This window comes from Delphinapterus leucas, chromosome 11 (assembly GCF_059928025.1).
Source record: "Delphinapterus leucas isolate spDelLeu-1000000601 "Yukka" chromosome 11, BTC_Dleu_Yukka2, whole genome shotgun sequence".
In the NCBI taxonomy this organism is placed as follows: Eukaryota; Metazoa; Chordata; class Mammalia; order Artiodactyla; family Monodontidae; genus Delphinapterus; species Delphinapterus leucas.
This window is the reverse complement of record NC_143139.1, coordinates 17548191-17569934: the sequence shown is the minus strand read 5'-3', so window position 1 is coordinate 17569934 and position 21744 is coordinate 17548191. Positions and strand designations below refer to the sequence as shown.

General features: G+C 36.8%; 1 protein-coding gene across 1 annotated transcript in view; it reads left to right on the top strand.

The window, feature by feature from the left end:
* The window catches only part of ABCC9 (ATP binding cassette subfamily C member 9), a 150182-nt gene extending 134388 nt beyond the window's left edge, over window positions 1-15794 (top strand). The window contains exons 35-39 of the mRNA XM_022577748.2: window positions 1194-1302; window positions 2660-2763; window positions 5008-5141; window positions 7166-7228; window positions 11832-15794. Of these exons, the coding sequence (XP_022433456.1) occupies window positions 1194-1302; window positions 2660-2763; window positions 5008-5141; window positions 7166-7228; window positions 11832-11969 (548 nt within the window). The 3' untranslated portion in view covers window positions 11970-15794. The remainder of the gene's footprint in view (window positions 1-1193; window positions 1303-2659; window positions 2764-5007; window positions 5142-7165; window positions 7229-11831) is intronic.
* Window positions 15795-21744: the final 5950 nt, after the last annotated feature.

The window sequence follows — 21744 nt, the reverse complement described above, 5'->3', positions numbered from 1 at the left end:
ATCCATCAGCTCAAGAAGTACTTAACTATTATTATCTGTAATGATTGTGATAATGGTGATAGTACCTCACATTTTTATCGTCTTTGACAGTTTATATTATTTAATTTAATCTACACAACAGCCCTGTGAGATAAAGAGGTCAGTTTATGAACAACAAAGTTGAACTGTGGTCACTGCAGGTTCTTTGGGGTTTAGATTCAGTGGCAGGGTAAGTATCTGCCTCTAGGTGAGCAGCTTGCTCTTTCTATGGCTGGTAATAAGACATAGATACTTTAAGGATTTTCTGTGGGATTTGCATTATAAGCCAATTACATGATCCAAAGACAACTGATTGAAACTTTTCATTAAAAAACTGTGGTTATGATGAAACGTATTAGATTAGCCATATTCTCATGAGTCCAGAAACATCATTTCAGGCCCCATGAGGACTATGATGACTGTTTTTAATACCGTTATAGGTGACTGAGATTTTAATAGATAATATATTATTCTTGAAAGAAAGTTTAAGCTAACATCTTGCCTGCTTTTGGGTCTAAATCCAGCTGGAAAAGGGACTCCAGTTGCCATTCTTCTCTGGGCATTCTCATCTCATAGAGCAATATTGTCTTTGCACAAAGCGATATGATAAAATAAATCTATCAGGGAAAGGCAAGGACGTCAAGATTGTGCAAGTCTATGTACAGTGTGGAAAAATTCACCAAAATGTGATACCTATGTCATAGAATCTACTTTCTTACTTGTAATGCACTGTGCTGTTCAATCAATAAATGAGTGAATAAGACAGACAAAAATGCCCATCTTCAACGATCTTGTATTCTGGTTGGGGGAGAGAGACAATAAAAAAGATCAGTAAATGTATATAGAATGTCCTGTGAAGGAAAATAAAGCCAAGAATAGGATCAAGGAATATTGGAAGGAAGAGGACCACTGAGGGAAAAAAGTACTTTTGGTTTGTATGAACCACATAAACTGCATAAAAAGTGGAAGTCCCTTTAGGAGAAAATACATAAGAGCAGATAGCACCAAAATGTGTATTTTTCGTAGAGACATATCATGATATTTTTAATACTTAAATGGAAAGCTTCCTCTTCTGAATTTCAGTTCTGAACTAGGAAAGTACTTCCAATTTGTAAACAGATATTACTTTACTCGTGATTTTACTACATGCCGCCATTTTTGTTTTTCTTTAACAGGAAAGATTGTCATTGATGGGATAGACATTTCAAAACTGCCGCTGCACACGCTGCGTTCTAGACTTTCAATCATTCTGCAGGATCCAATACTATTCAGCGGTTCTATTCGGTAGGTGACGTATTCAGCAGAAACCCATGTGCCTCAGGACTTACCCTTTGGCTCACAGGAGGGTTTTACTCAGAATTGCTTTTCAGGTAGGTGTGAAAGTTTGTCACCAAGATGATGAGGTCAAATGTTCTGTCCCACAGTTTGGATTGGGGCACCTAGAGTGGCTAAATCAACCTATAGAAGCCCATCCTTTGTGCCTCCAGAAGTTCATCTCTTCTATCTGACCCTACAAACGTCACTTTTTCCTCTGTACTTGGGGACAGTGATTCTTGGCAGACATTTCTGAGGTGTCCACCCTACAGACACCCTGCCTATCTCTGTGTGTCTGGTCTGGCCTCAGCAGATACTGAGTTTGGTTAATACCTTGAGTCCCTCCCATCACCCACAACTTCTCCTTCTGCCGAAATTGCTCTGAAGAAGCTGCTACAGCCTTCTCCATGCCTGGTTTGTGGTTTCTCATGAAAAAAAAAAAAGAATGGCGGTATCTACTCTTTGCTAGGTCCTTTAAATATTGATATATCATCTCATCAAATCCTCAGAGCACTGCTCTAGTGTTCATATTATTGTCCCCATTTTACAGATGAGGATTTTGAACCTCAGAGAAGCTGTAGCTTGGCCAAGTTCGTATACTTAGTAAGTGGTAGCACTGCCATTCCAAATAAAGTTTGTCCAACTCCAAAGTCCACTGTGTCATCATCCACCAGATCATGGCTCTCATTCCATCCACCCTCTGTTCTCTCTTGCTCCCCTCCTCTATCTACTTAACTGCAAAGTATTTGCCACCTTTTACTAAATATTCCTTGTCTTGAAGAGAAGATGTATGTAAGATTGCTCCATATTCAATTGTAAAATTACTTTAATTAAAAGTTCTGGGCGTATCAGATTATTTAGCAATATTATAGTAAATCTAGATCTCTGAATATATTTATTATGAATATTGTTATTGTGGTTGGTGCAGCATAGCTCATCTGAAATAGCATTGCACGTTCCCATATAGATTTATGTATTTAATGTCAGTTCTGTAGGAATACTTTGCTAGACACTATTCAAGTTATATTATACATAATATGAAAGTAGATGTATCCAATTTAATGAATTGTATCAAATCTTGTCATGGATTTAAACTTACTAATGATATCATCGAAAACCATTGCCCATAACATTCAGGTCGTTCATTCACCCATCAAGCATGAATTGAATGCCTGTTCTATCCTAAGCACTGTTGTAGATCCTGGGCATACAGCAGTAACCAAAACAAATAGGATTTACATTTTAAGGAAAGAACAGCAGTAAGCAAATGTAGATTAAAAATCACTTTTAAAATTTATTCACTAATTAACTGATTTTTTTCCTACAGATTTAATTTAGATCCGGAGTGCAAATGCACGGATGACAGACTTTGGGAAGCTCTAGAAATTGCTCAATTGAAGAATATGGTCAAATCCCTACCAGGAGGTCTAGGTATATTTTCTAAATGACACATTTATTTTTTACATATGCAATGAATTCTACATATCTACATTTTTTGCTGGAATCACATAATTCTAGTGTTAAATCTCCTTATATTTAAAATAATCTCCTAAAGGTCATTAGGACAACTTCAAAATCTAGTGTTTTTGCAGGGGGTGCAAGAGGATGAAACCTTATAACCTTCTGTTCTAGGCGAGCAGGCCAAAATATTCCAATTAATACATTTATCTCTTTAGTCTTTCCACCACTGATGGATATAGATCAGTTTAATTAGAATGTTTCCTTGTGGTCATTCTGCTCACATGATTTACATGAATGCTTAACCCTCAGTAGGTAGATAAGAGGACTGAAAAGGCTGTTAGGTCCAAAGAGTACTTGGTGCCATTTAGAAGCAGGTATTTCCTCCACAGTAGCAGCCGTTTTCTTTGCTGCCAGGAGGGCATATTCCTTTTACTTACATAACATAATTTTTTGGAAGACATTATTTTCTATTACCTAGCTGCAGGATCAGTTTGGGTACTTGCGTAAGATATGAAACATGTACTCAAACGATCCCTGAGTTAAATTCAGTCCCAGATGTAGTATAATTTCTGGCAAATAACCGATGATAAAAACAAAAGAGCAATGTGAATAACGAAAGAACAACATGATTAATGAAACAAGAGAGAGTTCATGATATAGTCTTTATTCATAAAAGCGAACATCTGTAGTTTTGGACTTCTGTTTCCTTAAAACCCGAACACATTTAAGAAAGCGTCGGAAAGATAATAGTTGGTTGGTATTCTAATTTTAGTACCTAATATGTAGTTGCCAAATTGATTGTGTTGTTTGGCATCTAGTTTTTTTTTTTAATTAACCCACAAAATAAAATGACGTTTATATTTGTTAGTCTATTTGGGAAAGGAGACTCAAAAACAATACCTTTTATGATGATAATTTAGTCCCAAGGAAAAGGCATCCCACAAACGAAATTGGGGCAGCGTGTCTTTAAGGATAGTTTTACTGACTTTGCCTGTGTCACCTTGGAAGTAATTGCAGAGGTCTGGGTGAACTTTCCCATAATAATTTTTGATGTCTGCTCTGGAAAGCCCAGCAAATGTACTTGAAAAATTGAAAAGTCTACTTGTGATAATGCTTACAGACCTTTTTTCCTTGGTATTTAGAGACTCTGCCCTCCCCCCATTAATAATTGGAAAGGCAGACAATTACATCTTTATAGTTCTCTTCACTAACATGAGATCTGCATGTACCTGTTTTGAATCATGGGCATAGTTTTTGGGGGTATGGTACAGTGTAAGCAACAGGGAATTGCATTTACACTATGTAATTGAATACTGTTTATGCTCATTGTCTTAATAAAGATTACATCAGTGGTTTGATAATGATCTGGTTCATGCCAACTCTAGTGAAGAACATTCATCATGCCCCGCTTCCTTTTTATTTATTATATACATTAAAATTTGGAGAATAGATGCATAGCCTCCAAGCGTGAGAAATTATAAGAATTTGATGCAGTGAGGCAATAATCAATAGAAATTTCCTCTCAGAGCCCTACTAAAAAGTGTTTGAATCCTAATAATATAGATTATTTTGGAAATAGAACTTAAGCTAAACTCACAGTAGTACTTTATAAAATGTGGTTGAAACCAAAAAAATAAATAAATAAATAAAGAAACTATAATGAGGACATAACTCATTTATCCATGCAATAAAGTTTCATTCAGCTGCTATGTCACATGCAAAGTGGTAAGTACTGGGGATACATTGATAAACAAAAACAAACACAGTCCTTACCCACTAGGAGCTTAAAGTCCAGGGGGATGATATAATGGAAGGAGAACAGGTATTGGGAGTTGAGAATATTCTGTTTCTTATCAAGCTCTACTACCAGTTAACTAGGTGATCTTGGGCAAGCCACATCATCTCCCTGGGCCTTGGATAATTATATTAAATAATTAAATAATCTCCAAGGTCTTCCAGTCTTTAAAACGTTTAACAGTATTTTATATCCTACTATAAGGAGGGAATTTACCACCTGTTTTCAAACACAGGGTGACCCAGGATCATCTTAATTTTCCCCAGTTAAAGTTCCTCTTTGCTTTTCCAATCCTTGCACCAGTACAAAGTGATACGCAGCATGTTCTTGTAGGACATAATGTGTTTTCCACTACTTTGCCCAAGGAAAATGTTCGTATCATTTCTTTAATGAAGTCCTTGCTTCTTTTTTTGATTTAGATGCAGTTGTCACTGAAGGTGGGGAGAATTTTAGCGTTGGACAGAGACAGCTGTTCTGCCTTGCCAGGGCCTTTGTCCGCAAGAGCAGTATTCTCATCATGGACGAAGCAACAGCTTCCATCGACATGGCCACAGTGAGTGCATTATCTAAGCTTCTTTAAATTGATGAGATGAAGAAATGCATGTGAAAATTATAATTTATTTTTCCTGATTGGATTCTGAATGCTCAGTACTATTGTTTTGAGTATCTTCTCAGCCACCTCCTTGATCAACCAATGATACAGCACAACAGAATTTCAGTAAAGGAGACTTGACTCTTCTTTTAAAGGACCTCCTATTGCCAATAAACATCATATAAATTTGTCATCACTTTTTTTTCTAGTTTTATTTTATTTTACATTATTTTTCTCCATTCTACCTCTTTTTATTGAATTATAGTTGATTTACAGTGTGTGTTAGTTTCAAGTGTACATTAAAGTGACTCAGTTATACATACACATATATCTATTTTTTTCAGTACCATCACTTTTCGATAAATCCTCAAAACAGTAAAATTCCGGGGCTCAGTTGATGAGAGTACTGTTCTATATTCAAGTATTCAAGTGTTGTGTCATGGAAGTTCTAAGATGAAGTATGCAAATCTCTATTTAATAGAATCTATTGATAATCGAAACCAATCATTTTCTAATGCAATTTGAAGATGGAGTCATTATAATTAATGTTGGCTAGAATTAATAATGGCCTTCTCAATGTATTCATGGTAACGAGGCAGAAACTTTGCCTTTTGAACGAAATCATTTAAAAGTGTCAAATAGGGGGAGGGATAAATTAGGAGTTTGGGATTAACATATACACACTACTGTATATAAAATAGATAATCAACAAGGACCTACTGTAGAGCACAGGAAACTCTATTCAATATTCTGTAATAACCTATATGGGAAAAGAATCTGAAAAGGAATGGATATATGTATATGTATAACTGAATCACTTAGCTGTACACCTGAAACTAACACAACATTATAAATCAACTATACTCCAATATAAAAGAAAAATTAAATTTAAAAAAAGTGTCAACTATGTCCAAGAAGGATCTGTCTGGAAGGCTGTGACTGAGTGGGGAAAATATCACATTGAACTGCTATCAATTACTGTTGTTCTTATAAAAGTTAACTTGATATTAAAAGTTTGGTATCAGAAAGGACAAAAATAAAAATCTTATTTCTTTTCTTACTGTATACTTTAGATTGAATAAAACTACCCAAAAAGGTGAAACAGTTTCAAGATTATTAAGAGCCATATATATGGAGGTGCTAATTTGACATCATTTATTTGTATTAAGACTAACCAGTTAAAGTACCTACTCAAAGTTTATATATCCTTCTCGGAGTTAAGCTAATTTAAAGCAATGAAGTAGTTTCTAATGAAGCCATTTCACTAAGTAAACATAACTACATCAAAACTAGGATTAATTACTAAGTTCTTACAATATTGTGGCTTGTTGTAAGGATAGTACTGCCTCAGGAAAGATGAGAGAGAGAGAAAGAGGGAGAATAAGAATGAATTAATTGGTAATAAACCATGTGATTGGAAGAAATAGCTCCTTCACTTTAAGACTTAGGTAATCGAGCTTTTTTTCTAGGAGAGAGGTAGAATCCTTACCCAGGACATCTTTTAAAATATAATGATAACAATGGTTTGTGGTGGGAATAAAAATAGTTCCTGCCTGGAATGTACTTTTATGGGTCAAAATCCAAATTTTTAGCATGTACTTTATTTTTTCCTTTTCTGACACAAAACTTAACACTATTTTAGGGTTTTATTAGTTTTGAATACATCCTTTTTATGGCATAACTCAAGTGAGCATTTCCACACCCATTTGGTTTCATTTTCCTCATTCAGTTTCCTGGCAATAAATCTATCAGTCATTCCTAGTTGATAAACTGAGTTTTATTTGCATTTTGAAGACACTACAGAAGCCAGCCGGAGCTTGCTGCTGGGCACTGCTCCCTGTTAGGCCTTCTGCAGAAGACTTAGCAGTGAGAGTTCTCGGAAGAGATTGGGCATGTTGAAGCATTGTTCTTGGGGACACAATATCAATATTATGGCAAGAGAAAGTAGTCCAGAGAAAATTCAGACTCTATTTATTTTTTGGCAGGAAAACATTTTGCAGAAAGTGGTAATGACAGCTTTTGCAGACCGCACCGTTGTTACAATAGCTGTAAGTATGGGCGACAGAGTTGATTTACTGCTCTTTGGTTTTTCTTCCAAGATTCAATATTCTTTATTTTTGAGCAATTAAAATATGTTGAATCATGTATTTCTCTGCTAATATTTCTGTATCTGTACAAAAAAAAGAAACAAACAAAAAAAAGAACAGCTATGCTTTGAAAGCCTTTACACTGTTTTTTTCCAAGCTGTCTGCCCTACCTTCCTCTGCTAGGTTACAATGAAAGAACATTCTCAGTCTCGGGATTCCAGCAGGTCGTGGCCTGTACTTTTTCACCAGATACAGATGGCAGTTCATGTGGGATTATTCTTTTTTTTAATAATCGAATTGTCTGATGATCAGTTTCAGAAGCAAAATTCATTGGTTTGACTCCCTAGTCTGCTACTATTTGCACTCAATTTCTATGTTCCTATTTACTTAGCTGTTTGCAAAGAGACAATGAGACAGCTGTTCTGCCTTGCCAGGGCCTTCGTCCTCAAGAGAAGATAATCAAATTGAAAAAAATGCTTAAATCTTTGTAATGCCCATCATAGCTTACTTCAAAGAGGCCATGGTTTTGTCTCTTCCTCTTTGCAGATGGATGGATTCTTATTGACATTTAGGCTTACATTTAACAGAACTATTTTTTAAATGAATTGCTTAGACATTTCTCCCTCTTGCTGATTCTTTTCTCTTCTTTCCCTTTTTCTTTTCTCTCCAGCACCGTGTCTCTTCAATCTTGGATGCAGGCATTGTTTTAGTCTTATCTGAGGGTATATTAGTGGAGTGTGATACTGTTCCCAACTTGCTCGCTGTCAAGAATGGCCTCTTTACCACTTTGGTGATGACCAACAAGTAGACATCGTGAGCTACTCTGCCACGTAGCCCATTCTCTGGTAGTTATCTTAGCAACCTCCCCCCAGTAAGGCCGAGAGAAGGCAGAGATTAGAGGGGAGGGAGGTGTTGAGGGAACCAACTACAGGGTATTATTATACAAATCAGGGGTGCCATCGTGCTCAATACAAATGAGGCACTTGAATATGTTTTCAAATGTACACGTGCACGACAGAGTCGGAAAACCTGGACCCAGATTTACCTCTATCTTAAGGAACAATTTCGCTCTTCCTTGAGGATGTTCTGTAAGCGTCCTTCAAGTACCGTACACGTGATGTTCCTTACCCGTCCTGAAGAATGCATTGTTTAACTTAATAATTACTTAAGTTTAACAGTTGAGTCATAGGAGTTATGTATGGAGTGCTTGCTTGCGCTTCCAGTTTTGTGAATGATGCATGGGAGAAAGGGCACCCTTTGAAGTGCAGCTTTTTCAAGGTGGCTGGAAATGATTCCCCATCAGGGCCCACCTTCTGTAAACTGGGCCTAAGTAAAAAGAAATCCACTTTCTCTCACTTTCCCAGTGAACTCTGTGATTCTTTCTGCCCTGGAGTCACTTGATTAACTCATTCACACTAAAGTGTGAATGACTTAATGGGTGAGAGAATTGGCTAACTTGAAAAATGTTTCTACAATATTTTCCAGAATTTTCTCACTGAAGAGATGGGAAGGAAGACCTTCCTGCTCCCCTGAAAAAGGCAGGTTAAAAGGGGAAAAACAGACCTTTGTTTACTCAAAGAACTAGTTTTCTTTACTCTGCATGAAGCATGGTATTGTTGGGTGCTCCCATTTAGTCAACACCTGAAAGATACTTGAGCATAATTTGTATTTTTTCATCAAAAAATTATGTTCTCTTACCTGATTTCTGTTCTCCTACATTCACTGTTACTTTTCTGTGTACTTGACTTTTACCCATTCTTCATTTCAAGACCACCAGTGTGGAGGTGGCCACCAGAATACCTAGAGTTCTCTCCCCCGGACACACAGAAAGCTGTAGAGGAGAACAGATTACTGTGGGATCAACTCTTTTTACCAGGCTTATAGGAAGGAAAACTCCACCAATTTGTGGTAGACCCCTTGTACGACAATCCTCAGCTCTGTTACGAGTAACTGTTTTTCCTTCCCTGATAAAAGTTGTTCTGTTACTTTTGGTAGCTGCCGCTGAAAATTGTGGAATAACTTTTAAGATAACTTTCTCAGGCTTCGAAAAAGCAGCGCTCATACCCCAAAATAGTGCATGGCATTTTTGTAAGGAAGGTGATCTATTCTTCGCTCTTGATGAAATTAATTTCTCTGGAGCATTTTGAAAATTTCATCATTGCTATGACAATTGATACCATACTTCGCCAAGTGAAAAATACTTTGGAGTAATAGAATAAACACTTGATATATTTATTTCTATAGGCCAAGTGTTTCAATATTTTTAAAACTAAACGTTATTTTAGAACATCAAGGTAATGTTTATAATATTCGGTTTATGGATTTAGAAGCCAGGTTTTTTTTAATATCTATGATATGGTTATTGAAGAACTAATTTTTTTGAAGGGAATGCATAGCAGCTATTAAATAGCTCATTATGTTTATTTTTTTTCTAAATGCATGGGGATGCAAGTGGCTCTGGCCCATTCTCAAAGATAGGTAAACATTATCCTTCAAAGTGTGATAATTCCTAAATATATACCATTCATTACCTGTATTTAGTGAATGATGTAGGTTTGTCTATGGATGTTGAAAATAGTGGTGAATGTTCTAAGCTGTCATCTTTATCACATTCCATATTCCTGTTGATTTTCCCCTCTAGTTGTGAGTGCCAGCCAGGATTGCTCGCTTTTCTGAAAGCATGAGCATTGAGACTACCCCATCTGCATGGCTCAGGGCAAGTGATAAGCCTTTGCTTCTGGGGATGGCTTTAGGCTGGACTTTGGTTTGTTAGGAGAAGACACTTTGGAAGACTGTGTATCAGCTAGAGAAATGATATTTCTAGGTTCGGCAGTCCCATCTTCATACTGATGTTTTGACCTGTTCAGTCCAGGTCCAATATGATGGGCCCTGGCCACATGTGGCTCTGAGCACTTGAAATGTGGCTGGTCCTATTGAGAGGTGTTGTAAGTGTGCAATACATACTGGATTTCAAAGACTTAATACTAATGAAAGTAAAAGATCTCATTAATAATTTTTATATTGGTTACATGTTGAAATAACATTTGGGGTATATTGGTAAAATACATTACTAAAATAAATTCCACCTGTTTATTTGTGCTTGTAAAATGTGGCTCCTAAGAGATGTAAAATTACATGTGCCTCACATTTATGATTCACATTATATTTCTATGGGACAGCACTTACCTTAGCAAGAGTAGTGAAAAGGTCCACGGCAAAGACTTTTCCCTTGTAAATCCTAACGATAAAAAAATTATAGTAGCTGACATTTATTATTTGCTTATATGTATCAGACAAAGTCCTGAATTTTTTTCTACATGGATTATCTCATTTGATCCTCACCACCGTTCTCCAAGGCAGGTACTATGACGACCACCATTTCACTGATGTGAAAGGTGAAGCATACAAAAGTTGTTTGTTGCTCGAGGTTGCACAACCAAAACATGAGTCCATTTTTTTTTTTTTTTTTTGTGGTGCGCGGGCCTTTCACTGTTGTGGCCGCTCCCGTTGAGGAGCACAGGCTCCGGACGCGCAGGCTCAGCAGCCGTGGCTCACGGGCCCAGCCGCTCCGCGGCATGTGGGATCCTCCCGGACCGGGGCACGAACCCGTGTCCCCTGCATCGGCAGGCGGACTCTCAACCACTGCGCCACCAGGGAAGCCCCGGAGCCTGCATTCTTAACCATGATGCTAAGAATGACAGGTGAACAATCCTCTAAGTACCAGATCCTCCCAACAAAATGGTGGAAATAGCTCACACTTTGAAGTTAGTAAGTCTGGTGTGGTTACTGGTTCTGCTACTTATTATCTGTGTGATACGCTTTGGCTTTACCTCTATGAACCCCAGCGTTCTCCCCTATAAAGTGGAGAGAGATAACACCCACATTCGAGGGATGTTCTGATGATTAACAAGTATTTGTGTGGAGTACCTAATGTATCATATATGCTCAGTAGGTGGTAGCTTTTATAATGATGAATTACTAACACCAAAGCTTCTCTCCAGATGGTACCATGTGGGAAGAGAGAATGAATGAGTGGCAGTGATCTCTAAAGGCAAAGAGACGGCATGCCTACCTAAAGTCCTGGATAATTCATTTTAACACTGCATGCCGGAATGGACTTCCCCTCATGGTCTTACTAGAATTGAACCACCTTCCAGAGTTCTTCAAATTGTGTGTCAGCCCACGGAATTATTGACTCTACTCAAGAGATAATTTTAGTCTAGATTAAACTATAACCCAACTGGTTCACGATGACTCTTCTTATTTAATTACTTAACAAACATTTGTCAGCCTACTCACGTTTCCATGAAAATGATGAAAGTACTATATTAGCTACACCCAATTTAATACAGCCTATATAAGACCACACTGGCTGGTGTTTAAAAGTATGTAAGTCAATCGTACTTTAAATAAGAAAGAAAAAGAGGGGCTGTGCTTCTTGCACCTCCTGGCTTCCCAAGATAAGGAAATGTCCTTGAATAATCAGTGAAATATGCATTTTCCCTTGCTTTGGCTGGTGTCCTGACATTTATAACGAATACATTTGTTCTTTTTTCGCTCACAGCATCGGGTTCACACTATTCTGACGGCAGACCTAGTTATTGTGATGAAACGAGGAAATATTTTGGAATATGACACTCCAGAAAGCCTCTTGGCCCAGGAAGATGGAGTATTTGCTTCTTTTGTTCGCGCAGACATGTGAAGGGATGTCTTAAAACCATACGTGTGTTTAAAATAATGCTGTCATAACGGGCTTAAAGGATCATCAGCTTGGCCTTTGGAAAGTGGCATCTTAAACTTTTATATGCTTTTGTGAAGCTTACTTGTTACGTTGTGGAATTTTGTAGCTAGTGACAATATCACTTGACCAGTGAATATTGTGTTTTCTACGTTGACATTTATTCTTCCTGGTTTTTTGTTTTGTTTCGCTTTCCAAGCTATTACTGCTTAATATGTTTATTACTGATGCTTTTTTCTAAAGATTCGGCCACATCACCTTTAAGAATAACAGGTTGTATTAAAACATGTACTTTAAGTGGTAAATCAACTGCTATGTTTAAGTCTGGTAAATATCTCTCAGGCATAGAAGTTATAATGAGTGTTCAGTATTATTGTACTCTGCAAAGAATATATTTTCCTTTTTGTTGGTGTCTCTAGATGTTATTGGAAGAAAATAAGAGGTAGACAGCTTTTCTACTCAGTTAGAAAGTGAAACACTCAAATTCATTATCTGGGGTCTGAGAATATTTTCCGTATTCATTAACATTAGTAATACTGATGCTTCTTTTAGCAGTCTCTTTTTTTCATCTAAATTGTTTCCTGTCACCAAGAAGTCATCACATTTATAATAATGCTGTAAAGCCAAAACCTGCAGTAGAAAGATCATGAAAAGAGTTTGAAAATTTGACAAATGATACCCAAGGTTCCATTTTTCCCTGTCTAGTAAGAGGAGAGTTCTTAAGGTATCAGGCATATTGGGCCCTTTCCAGACTGAAGTTCAAAGAGTAATTAGGCTCAACCTTTCAGTGGCAGGTCAGCTACAGCTTTTTATGGTTTATTTAATCATTAGATGTGATTATGATCCTCAAGCCCTAAAATTCCACATTATTCAAGATTAGGGAGCATAGGCAAGTGGCCTTATTTCCACAGGACATATGTATACATACATACATACATATACATCTGTAGGTGTACATATATATGTAAAACAAGTATCTATTTCTAGGTGGAAGAGTGTACTTCTTTTAGACATTTATGCCCAATGGTGTCACACATGTATACATTTGCTCCTGCTCTAATTTTAATGTACGTGTGAAAAGTGTATCAAAAGTGTTATTCTAATTTTAATGTGCATGTTCACAGTGCATTAAAATATGACATATTAGTATTATGCTTGCTTAAATGTAAATTAATAGATTCAAAAAATATTAAAAGTTACCTTCACTGTCATGCTAGCAGCCAAAGCTTTCTACTGCAATTCTGTACCTGTTTGTATAAATATCATTGATTCTCATGTGAGGATCCATGGGCATTGTAAGATTGTGAAGAATTATGATTGACGAAAACAGAGAATATTTGCTCTGTCCCTATAGTTCTGTGTTCAATTTATTGTATTGTGTATTCATGCTTGCCTGATGTTTACCTAAAATAAGTTTCACGAGGATGGACAAAAATGTTCTATGTTATTTAGCTCAAATTGTCACCTTTTGTTGTATATATAAAACTTCATTGGGAGAAAAATCCTCTTATTGTTTCCTAAAAGCTAAACAGAACAGAATCAGTAACTATTGATTTGATCTTGAAAATATTTTCTAAACATTCCACCAATCTCCTCTAAGTATTTCTGGCATTCAGATACTTTGTAAGGCTGAATTTACATGATGCTTGTTACCAAGTTATACCTCAATCTCACAGAGAAACTGGCATTTATCCACTGACGTAATCCCTCACAATATTTGTAAATTCTACTGCTATCCAGGCAACGTCAGCAGAAGCATATCTAATTACACTAAACAGAAAGTCACGTTTACCATTTTTACACCTAAGTGGTCACTGGTTTCCTCATAACTTTTAGTCACTTGAATGTTTAATTGTTTACAAAACTAAATTGAAAAGTCAAGGATGATTTTTTAAATTGTTTAATCATTTATTGTGTTATATGTATGATCTATTGAATATAGAAATGACTTATCCTGAAATAATATTTTACTAAGTAAGTACATATATATAGAAGACCAGCCTTTACCTAATCAAATTTCACATTCACAAATGTTACACTTAACCAAATCGATTTTACCAATTTTAATTCCTTAATATTTGTTAAAAGCAGTAAATACATAAATCTTTATGTGAAAATAGATTATTGATATTGTTGAGAGAGAAAAAATACTCCTCTTAAAGGATTGTGCATCCTCTATTTTATGCTGCTCCCCACAATCAATATAAAAGCCAGCTTCGCTCTAGACTAGAGAAGAGAAGACCCTCCTAAGTAACTGATACTTGAGGTCTGGGACCAAGTCTTGTTTGTCTTTGTACCCTTGCCATATAATACAAGTGCCTGGACCACAGCAGGCCCTAATAAGTATAGTTGATTGATCCACTGATTAATTTCACCATGTGCCTATAACTCTTCACCTTCTGTGTTGTGTTTACTGTGAAAATATATTGCTTTGGTATTATATAATAAATTACTCTTTTTGTTTGCTTAATTAAAAAGGATGATTATTCTTTCACTTATAATACCATTGGGGATCAATCATGACTGATCAATAGATGTAAATTAACACAAGTTGACAAGACAGTACCTGATCATGCTTTGACAACTTTGTTTCACATCTGCCACAGTCATGCACTTTATTAGCTTTATATATAGGCTCTAGGGAAGTTTCCATCAAGTGGAACAACTATATCAATAAGTTTTGTTACGTCTCTAATTAAATAGCTGGATGTCTGGACTTTTCCCCAAGGTTTATTGATTAGTTCTTATGATTACTTTCCAATACATCTTTTATGACATTTTGTACTACATTCCTTATAGTTATGTGACTTATACTACTATAATAATTCCCTTATTAATCCATTATCCAAAGTTAAATGCAATCTTCTAATCTTAGCCTTTTAGAACAAGAAACAGTAGCCAAGAGGTTGTATCCTGTAACTTGTTTAATTTTTTCTTTAGTAACTATACATCATTTACAAGATTTGCTCAAGCATAAGTAAGATCCACCTAGCCCAAACTCTCCAGTGAAAGGGCTTATATCTGTATTTCTAGCAAATGCTTTCAGATGAGATTCATAATTAGCCAAGTTTGGGGATCGCTGATCTACCTCAGTCACCACTCTCATTTCTTTTTATTGTGCATAACATGGAGCCATAACATGCTGGAGGTGATTTCCACACGCTTCCTGTCTTTGCTGACATTAACCTATCCTGGATTGCCAAAACAAGTGTCTCAGTGTCATTGAATGAACTGCCTTAGTTCCGTCATAAAGGAAACAGTGAAATGAACTGAATCTTAGCTGAGAATGTATAAACAAGGACTCTGAACGTGATTTTCTTTTGCGGTTTAATCAGCAATATGTGACCTAAGGGGTTTTAAAAAGATGTAAAGCTTTTTCTACCCACATCTGAATTCCCTGTTGAATCATTTGCACGTTATTCTGCTGAGTTTGAAGTCATATTTCCAAAATGCTTATAGTGTGTAAATGTGGTCATTGTGGGTAGGTTTCACTAATGATATTTCACGATATGGAAGGGAGACAAATTACTTGTGATGATAACTCCCCTTGCCACCTTCACATTTTTCCCGTAGGTATCATCATCGCTGACATATGAAAGTTGATACAGTCATTCTACATATCTACTACATGGTATTTAAATTATTTCTTTTTCTAGGGACTATAGCTAATTTCCCTTGTCATTCACACGGTGGTCACCAGTGCCCTATTTCTACATTGACAAAGATCAAGGGAGCCATACCTGGCTAAATAAGTTAATTGGCTCAAAGAAGAAAGCCTTCTGTGATTTTAGTGCCACCAACCATCAGAGACCATCTCCAAATGTATACTGCATATTAATGGCAAAGAGCTTTGTTTTCAGACAATTATTTTTTTATCAATCTGCCCTTCGCGTAAGTAACTTGTTCATATAACAGCAACAGTGCAACACGGGCTAATGCTGCTTCATTTCCATTTTTCTCTTAGGGCTACGGTATGTGCTATTTATACACGTTATCAGTTTTTATGAAGTGAAAGACTGTTGACCTTTAATATTATCAGGGCTAAGTGGATTTAGGCCAATTCTTCCATATCTAAGTATTTGCACTTTGACTCATAGTAGTTGGAACTTTGTTCCAACGCTAGTTAAGTAAAGAGCAATTTTTAAAATTCCTAATCTCTTTCTTTCAGAGACCCGAAATGTTCATCAGTCCTTTGAAAGTAAGCATAAACAGAATCCTCCAGTGACGTTTACTCTTAACCCTCTTTCACAGGTTACAGTCTATCTATCTCCCAACCTCTCAATATGCTTGGGCCCCCCCCTACCACATACATATCATAGATAGATTCACTTCTATCTTAACTTGCTGCCCTAAGGAAGTGCATAGTTGCTATGAATTTTTATGACACACATTAACACAATGCATAGATAAGTCAAATACAAGTGCTTAGAAAGGATGGCAGAAAGAGATGCTTACAATCATAATATTCTTAGGGTTTCTTCCAGACAGAAAAAATCACCTTAGGAAGAAAGTTCACTTCTTGATAAATCATCAAATGTATTTCCACACTTGGTCTTAGCCAGAAGGCTGAGAAGCGCTAATAAAATGTATTTCCAGTGATAGGAAGTTCAACCCACCTTTTCTACCAGTTTTTAAGATAACAGTAGCAACACATTGCTGGGTTATGGTGGGCAGGTTCTTTTTAGTTCAACAAAGGGATGATAATAATTGTTATGGGGACTTCCCTGGGGGTCCAGTGGTTAAGACTCTGGGCTTCCACTGCAGGGGGCATGATTTCGATCCCTGGTCAGGGAACTAAGATCCTGCCTGCCACGCAGTACAGTCAAAAAATTTTTTTAAATAATTAATTAACAATACTGATAATAATTGTCATGAAAGCTAGTAAACCAGGCATTTTTGAAAGATGGTTGTCTCCCTACTAAGGAAGTTTGCATGAAAATAAACTTTGGTTACTTCGTCTTGATTGATAATTTGTTGAGTATCTGCTAAGTGTCACCTTTGAGTAACAGAGTGTGATTCAGGGAGGTTATTTGCCAGGGTAGTACAAAGCTTTCTAGTATATTAAAATTAGTATAAAATCTTCTGAAATAACTATCTTTATTGTATTTATTTTACAGATGAGAAAACAGGGGCCAGGATTTAAATGAATTACCCCAAAATCATTGATTTAATCATTGATCTCTGTCTGACTCCAGAGATGGCACTGTTTTTTTGTTTGTTTTTGTTTTTTGGGGGTTTTTTTGCGATACACGAGCCTCTCACTGTTGTGGCCTCTCCCGTTGCAGAGCACAGGCTTCGGACGCGCAGGCTCAGCGGCCATGGCTCACAGGCCCAGCCGCTCCACGGCATGTGGGATCTTCCCGGACCGGGGCACGAACCCGTGTCCCCTGCATCGGCAGGCGGACTCTCAACCACTGCGCCACCAGGGAAGCCCCAGAGATGACACTTTTAAACACCAGAGAATGGAGGTAGAAAGATGGGGGTGGTATCGAAGGGAGATTTGTGCATTGGAATCTAGGAAATGCAGAATTATTGGGTGTCAGGAAGAGTGAGGACTGGGCCAGTTCTAAAGACCGTCCACTCTCTGATACTGTCTCTCTGTCTCAAGCTTCTCAGCTTCCTCTTCCCTTCTGAGCTGCCATTTCCATCCCTCTGTCCGCTCCTTCCTCATCTTGTGTGTGGCCTTTCTGACCATTCCTATCTTAGATGAAATCTTGGAGCCCCTGGGCCCACAACCCACTATCTTCAACTTCTCAGATTGTCTATTTCCAAGTACCAAGCAAGGAATCTACTTTGTCCAGCTGATCTTTTGATCTTATGTGTGACTGGACAAATTTGCATCACTTCACTTTGGGTCAAGAATCAATCTCTGGCCTAAAAAGCTGTGGCCAGAAGGTCTGAGCCAATTGGAAGTAATGTCTTCTGCTGAGGTGAATTTCACACAGTCTGGAGAGTGACCTGAAAGCAAGAACACAAACCCCACTCACAACCAGTAGTTCCAGGAAAAGAGTGATGAAACTGGGCTGGCTACTGATTATTTTCAGAAGAAAAAGGAAAATTGGAAGGAGGGAGAACCATTCTTCAATCACATGAGCACTCAAGTGAGGTAGTTGACTAAACTCTTGTGCATTCTTCACATGTTCGCATACCCTACCTTTGCTCCAGAGAGAAGCAAAGTCCAAAGAAGGATATAATTTTCTTTTAAAATAAGAAAACAAGACAAAATCTCCTGCCATAAGTAAGTTCAAAATATTGACTTTTTAAGCCCAAGTTTTATTTCCCTGTGGCAATGACTGCATAACACACAGCCTGTGAGACATTTCCTCACAGCCACCCATTCAAAATGAGCAGTGACACACACCTAGAACTGTACCATCCTTGTCATTTCAGGATCCCTAGCACATATGACAATCACAAGCATACTTTAGATAGAAGCACCCATTTCTCCCAGTGATCTATCACTTCCATTTCTAAGTGCCAAGCACTTGGCCCAGACACTGAATTCACTGTGTCCTTGGCAAACAGGAAAGAGAAAGTGGCAGAAGGCAGATTTGGGGGTGACACAATTTCACCTGAAAATAGGAGCTTCTTTTCTTTGTTCCCACCTGACAACTTCCAGCATATATTAAATGCAGTAAAATATTATATTGGAAACGCAAGGCATCTAGGCTTTTGGCCAAAAACGTAGGGAAAAAATTAGCAAGCCTAGTATTTCATGGGAAATTCTTGGCTTAAATAGTATTTTAATAAAGCTTAGCTACATGTGCCAATAAAACATAGAGATGACAGAATGATTTATGATTTAAATATCATATAATCGCTGAAGTGTCTAGTACCATCTTATATCAAACAACATAAGAGAAGCAAATTCCCGGGGGCACAGAAGAAAGGAGCAATGTGAAATCAATGCAGATATCAGTAGAGTGCATATTGCATAAACCATCTCATTAAAAATTTGATGAAAGGATAATAATAGCTAACATATCTTGAGAAGATATGATATGAGCCTTAGAAGTATACTCTCATTTAATCTTGACAAAAGCTTTATAAGATAAGCATTATTATCCCCATTTTAGAATTGAGGTACAGATTGGCTAATTTGCCAAAGGTTTAGTGGAAATGAGATGCAAACTCAGGCAACCTGATTTCCAGGCTCATACTCATAGCCATGTGCTATACTAGACTAATGATTAAATTAGTTAATCATTTAACTTTTCTTGGGAATAAATTATCTATAATTATATATATATATAATTATAGATCATATATATATTATATATGATCTATAATAACAAAGAATTATGTCAGTCTACATAGAATATATTGAAAAAGAAACCGGACCAGGAATTAGAAGACCTGAATTCTAGTTTCGATTCTATCACATATCGAATGTATGGCCTTGGACTTATCATTGAAAGCCTGAGTTTCCATCTCCTCATTTGCAAAAAGGAAAACAAGATGGCATGATAACAACCGCCTGCTGGCCTCATTGAGTTTTTGTGAATCTTTTAAATTAAATGATGGTGAAAGAATTTTATGATTTGAAAAGCACATTCTGATATGAAATATCAGCATTGAGAACCCACTACATATACCACATCTTAATAGTACTATAGGGATTTTTTAAGTCAGAAAATAAGCTTTTCCCTTTTTAAAAAACTTGATATGATTCTAACTTTACAATGGGGAGATGATATATTCAAGCTGAAATATTATATAAAAATGGCTCCAGAATATTAATATCCTTGGGGTTCTGGAAAGGGCAAATGCAAAATCAGTCTTCTGGGGTACAACCTAGATGTCCTGGGAAGGACATAAAAAATTAAGTGAACTCACACTCAAAATTAAAACCACCAGGATGGGAATCAAGAGACAAAACAAATAGGGATATTAGCAAAAGAATGAGAAATAATAAAACAATCTATAAGAGATTTAAAAATATGTATGTTTGCCAAAAAGGATGTGAAAATGTGCTCAATATCATTCTTCATCAGGAATGCAAATTTAAAATTAAAAAAAAAAAAAAACAGCTACCTACCCACTGAAATGACTAAAACCACAAAGACTAACAATACCAAGTGTTGGTGAAGGTGGGACTCTCACACATTGTTGGAGAGAGTGTAAATAGCACAACCAGTGTCAAAAACTGGCTGTTTCTACTAAGGCTAAATATGTGCCCTTACCAGGACTCAACATTTCCACTCCTGGGCACCTATCCAAGAAAAATGAGTGCTTATGTCCACAAAAAGACTTGTACAGAAATGTTAAGAGCAGCTTAATTCATAAGAGTGAAAAAACCAAAAAAAAAAAAACCAGCCCAAATGCCCAACAATGGGAAGATGGATAAATAATGGTGGCTTATCCACACAAGGAAATACTATTCCTGGTATATGAAACAACATAGCCAAAGCTCACAAATATTGTATTGAGTGAAAGAGGGCAGATACCAAAGAATATCTTTATACATGATTCCATGTATACCAAGCTAAGCAACAAGCAAAACATGCCAATGATAAAATAAGCCATAACAGACTGAGCTCTGGTGGGGAGCAATTACAGTCTGGAAAGAGGCAGAAGGAAATCTTCTAGGGTGATAGACATGTTTTATGTCTTGATCTGTAATCTGTATGGCAGTTACATAGTTGTTTACATGCATTTTTTAAAAGGTAGGAAAAAGAAATTAATGTAAAATAACCAAATAGAATGTCTAGAAAAGAAAAAAGCCATTAAAAATGCAATGAACAGATTAAACAGCAATTAAGCTTAAATGATGAGAGACTTCTTCCATTGGAAACAGATCTAGAACGCACCTGGAATGCAACACAGAACAAGCTGATAGAAAATAAGAAGGACACTGAAATATAGAAAACAAACAAGTTACCAGTGGGAAGAGGGAAGGGGGAGGGGAAACATAGGGGTAGGGGATGAAGAGGTACAAATTATTATGTATAAAATAAGCTACAAGGATATATTGTACAACACAGGGAATATTGCAAATATTTATATAATAACTATAAATGAAGTATAATCTTTAAAAATTGTGAATCACTATATTATACACCTGTAACATATAATGTACAGCGAGTATGTTTCAGAAAAAAAAAAAGAACACTGAAAAGATATGGAGGATAGGGACTTCCTTGGTGGCACAGTGATTAAGAATCCATCTGCCCAACCCTCAAAATGGGAGAAAATATTTGCAAACGAATCAACAGACAAAGGATTAATCTCCAAAATATATAAACAGCTCATGCAGCTCAATATTAAAAAAAACAACCCAATCCAAAAATGGGCAGAAGACCTAAATAGACATTTCTCCAAAGAAGACATACAGATGGCCAAGAAGCACATGAAAAGCTGCTCAACATCACTAATCATTAGAGAAATGCAAATCAAAACTACAATGAGGTATCCCCTCACACCAGTTAGAATGGGCATCATCAGGAAATCTACAAACAACAAATGCTGGAGAGGGTGTGGAGAAAAGGGAATCCTCTTGCACTGTTGGTGGGAATGTAAATTGATACAGCCACTATGGAGAACAGTATGGAGGTTCCTTAAAAAATTAAAAATAGAATTACCATATTATCCTGCAATCCCACTACTGGGCATATACCCTGAGAAAACCATAATTCAAAAAGACACATGCACCCCAATGTTCATTGCAGCACTATTTACAATAGCCAGGTCATGGAAGCAACCTAAATGCCCGTTGACAGACAAATGGATAAAGAAGTTG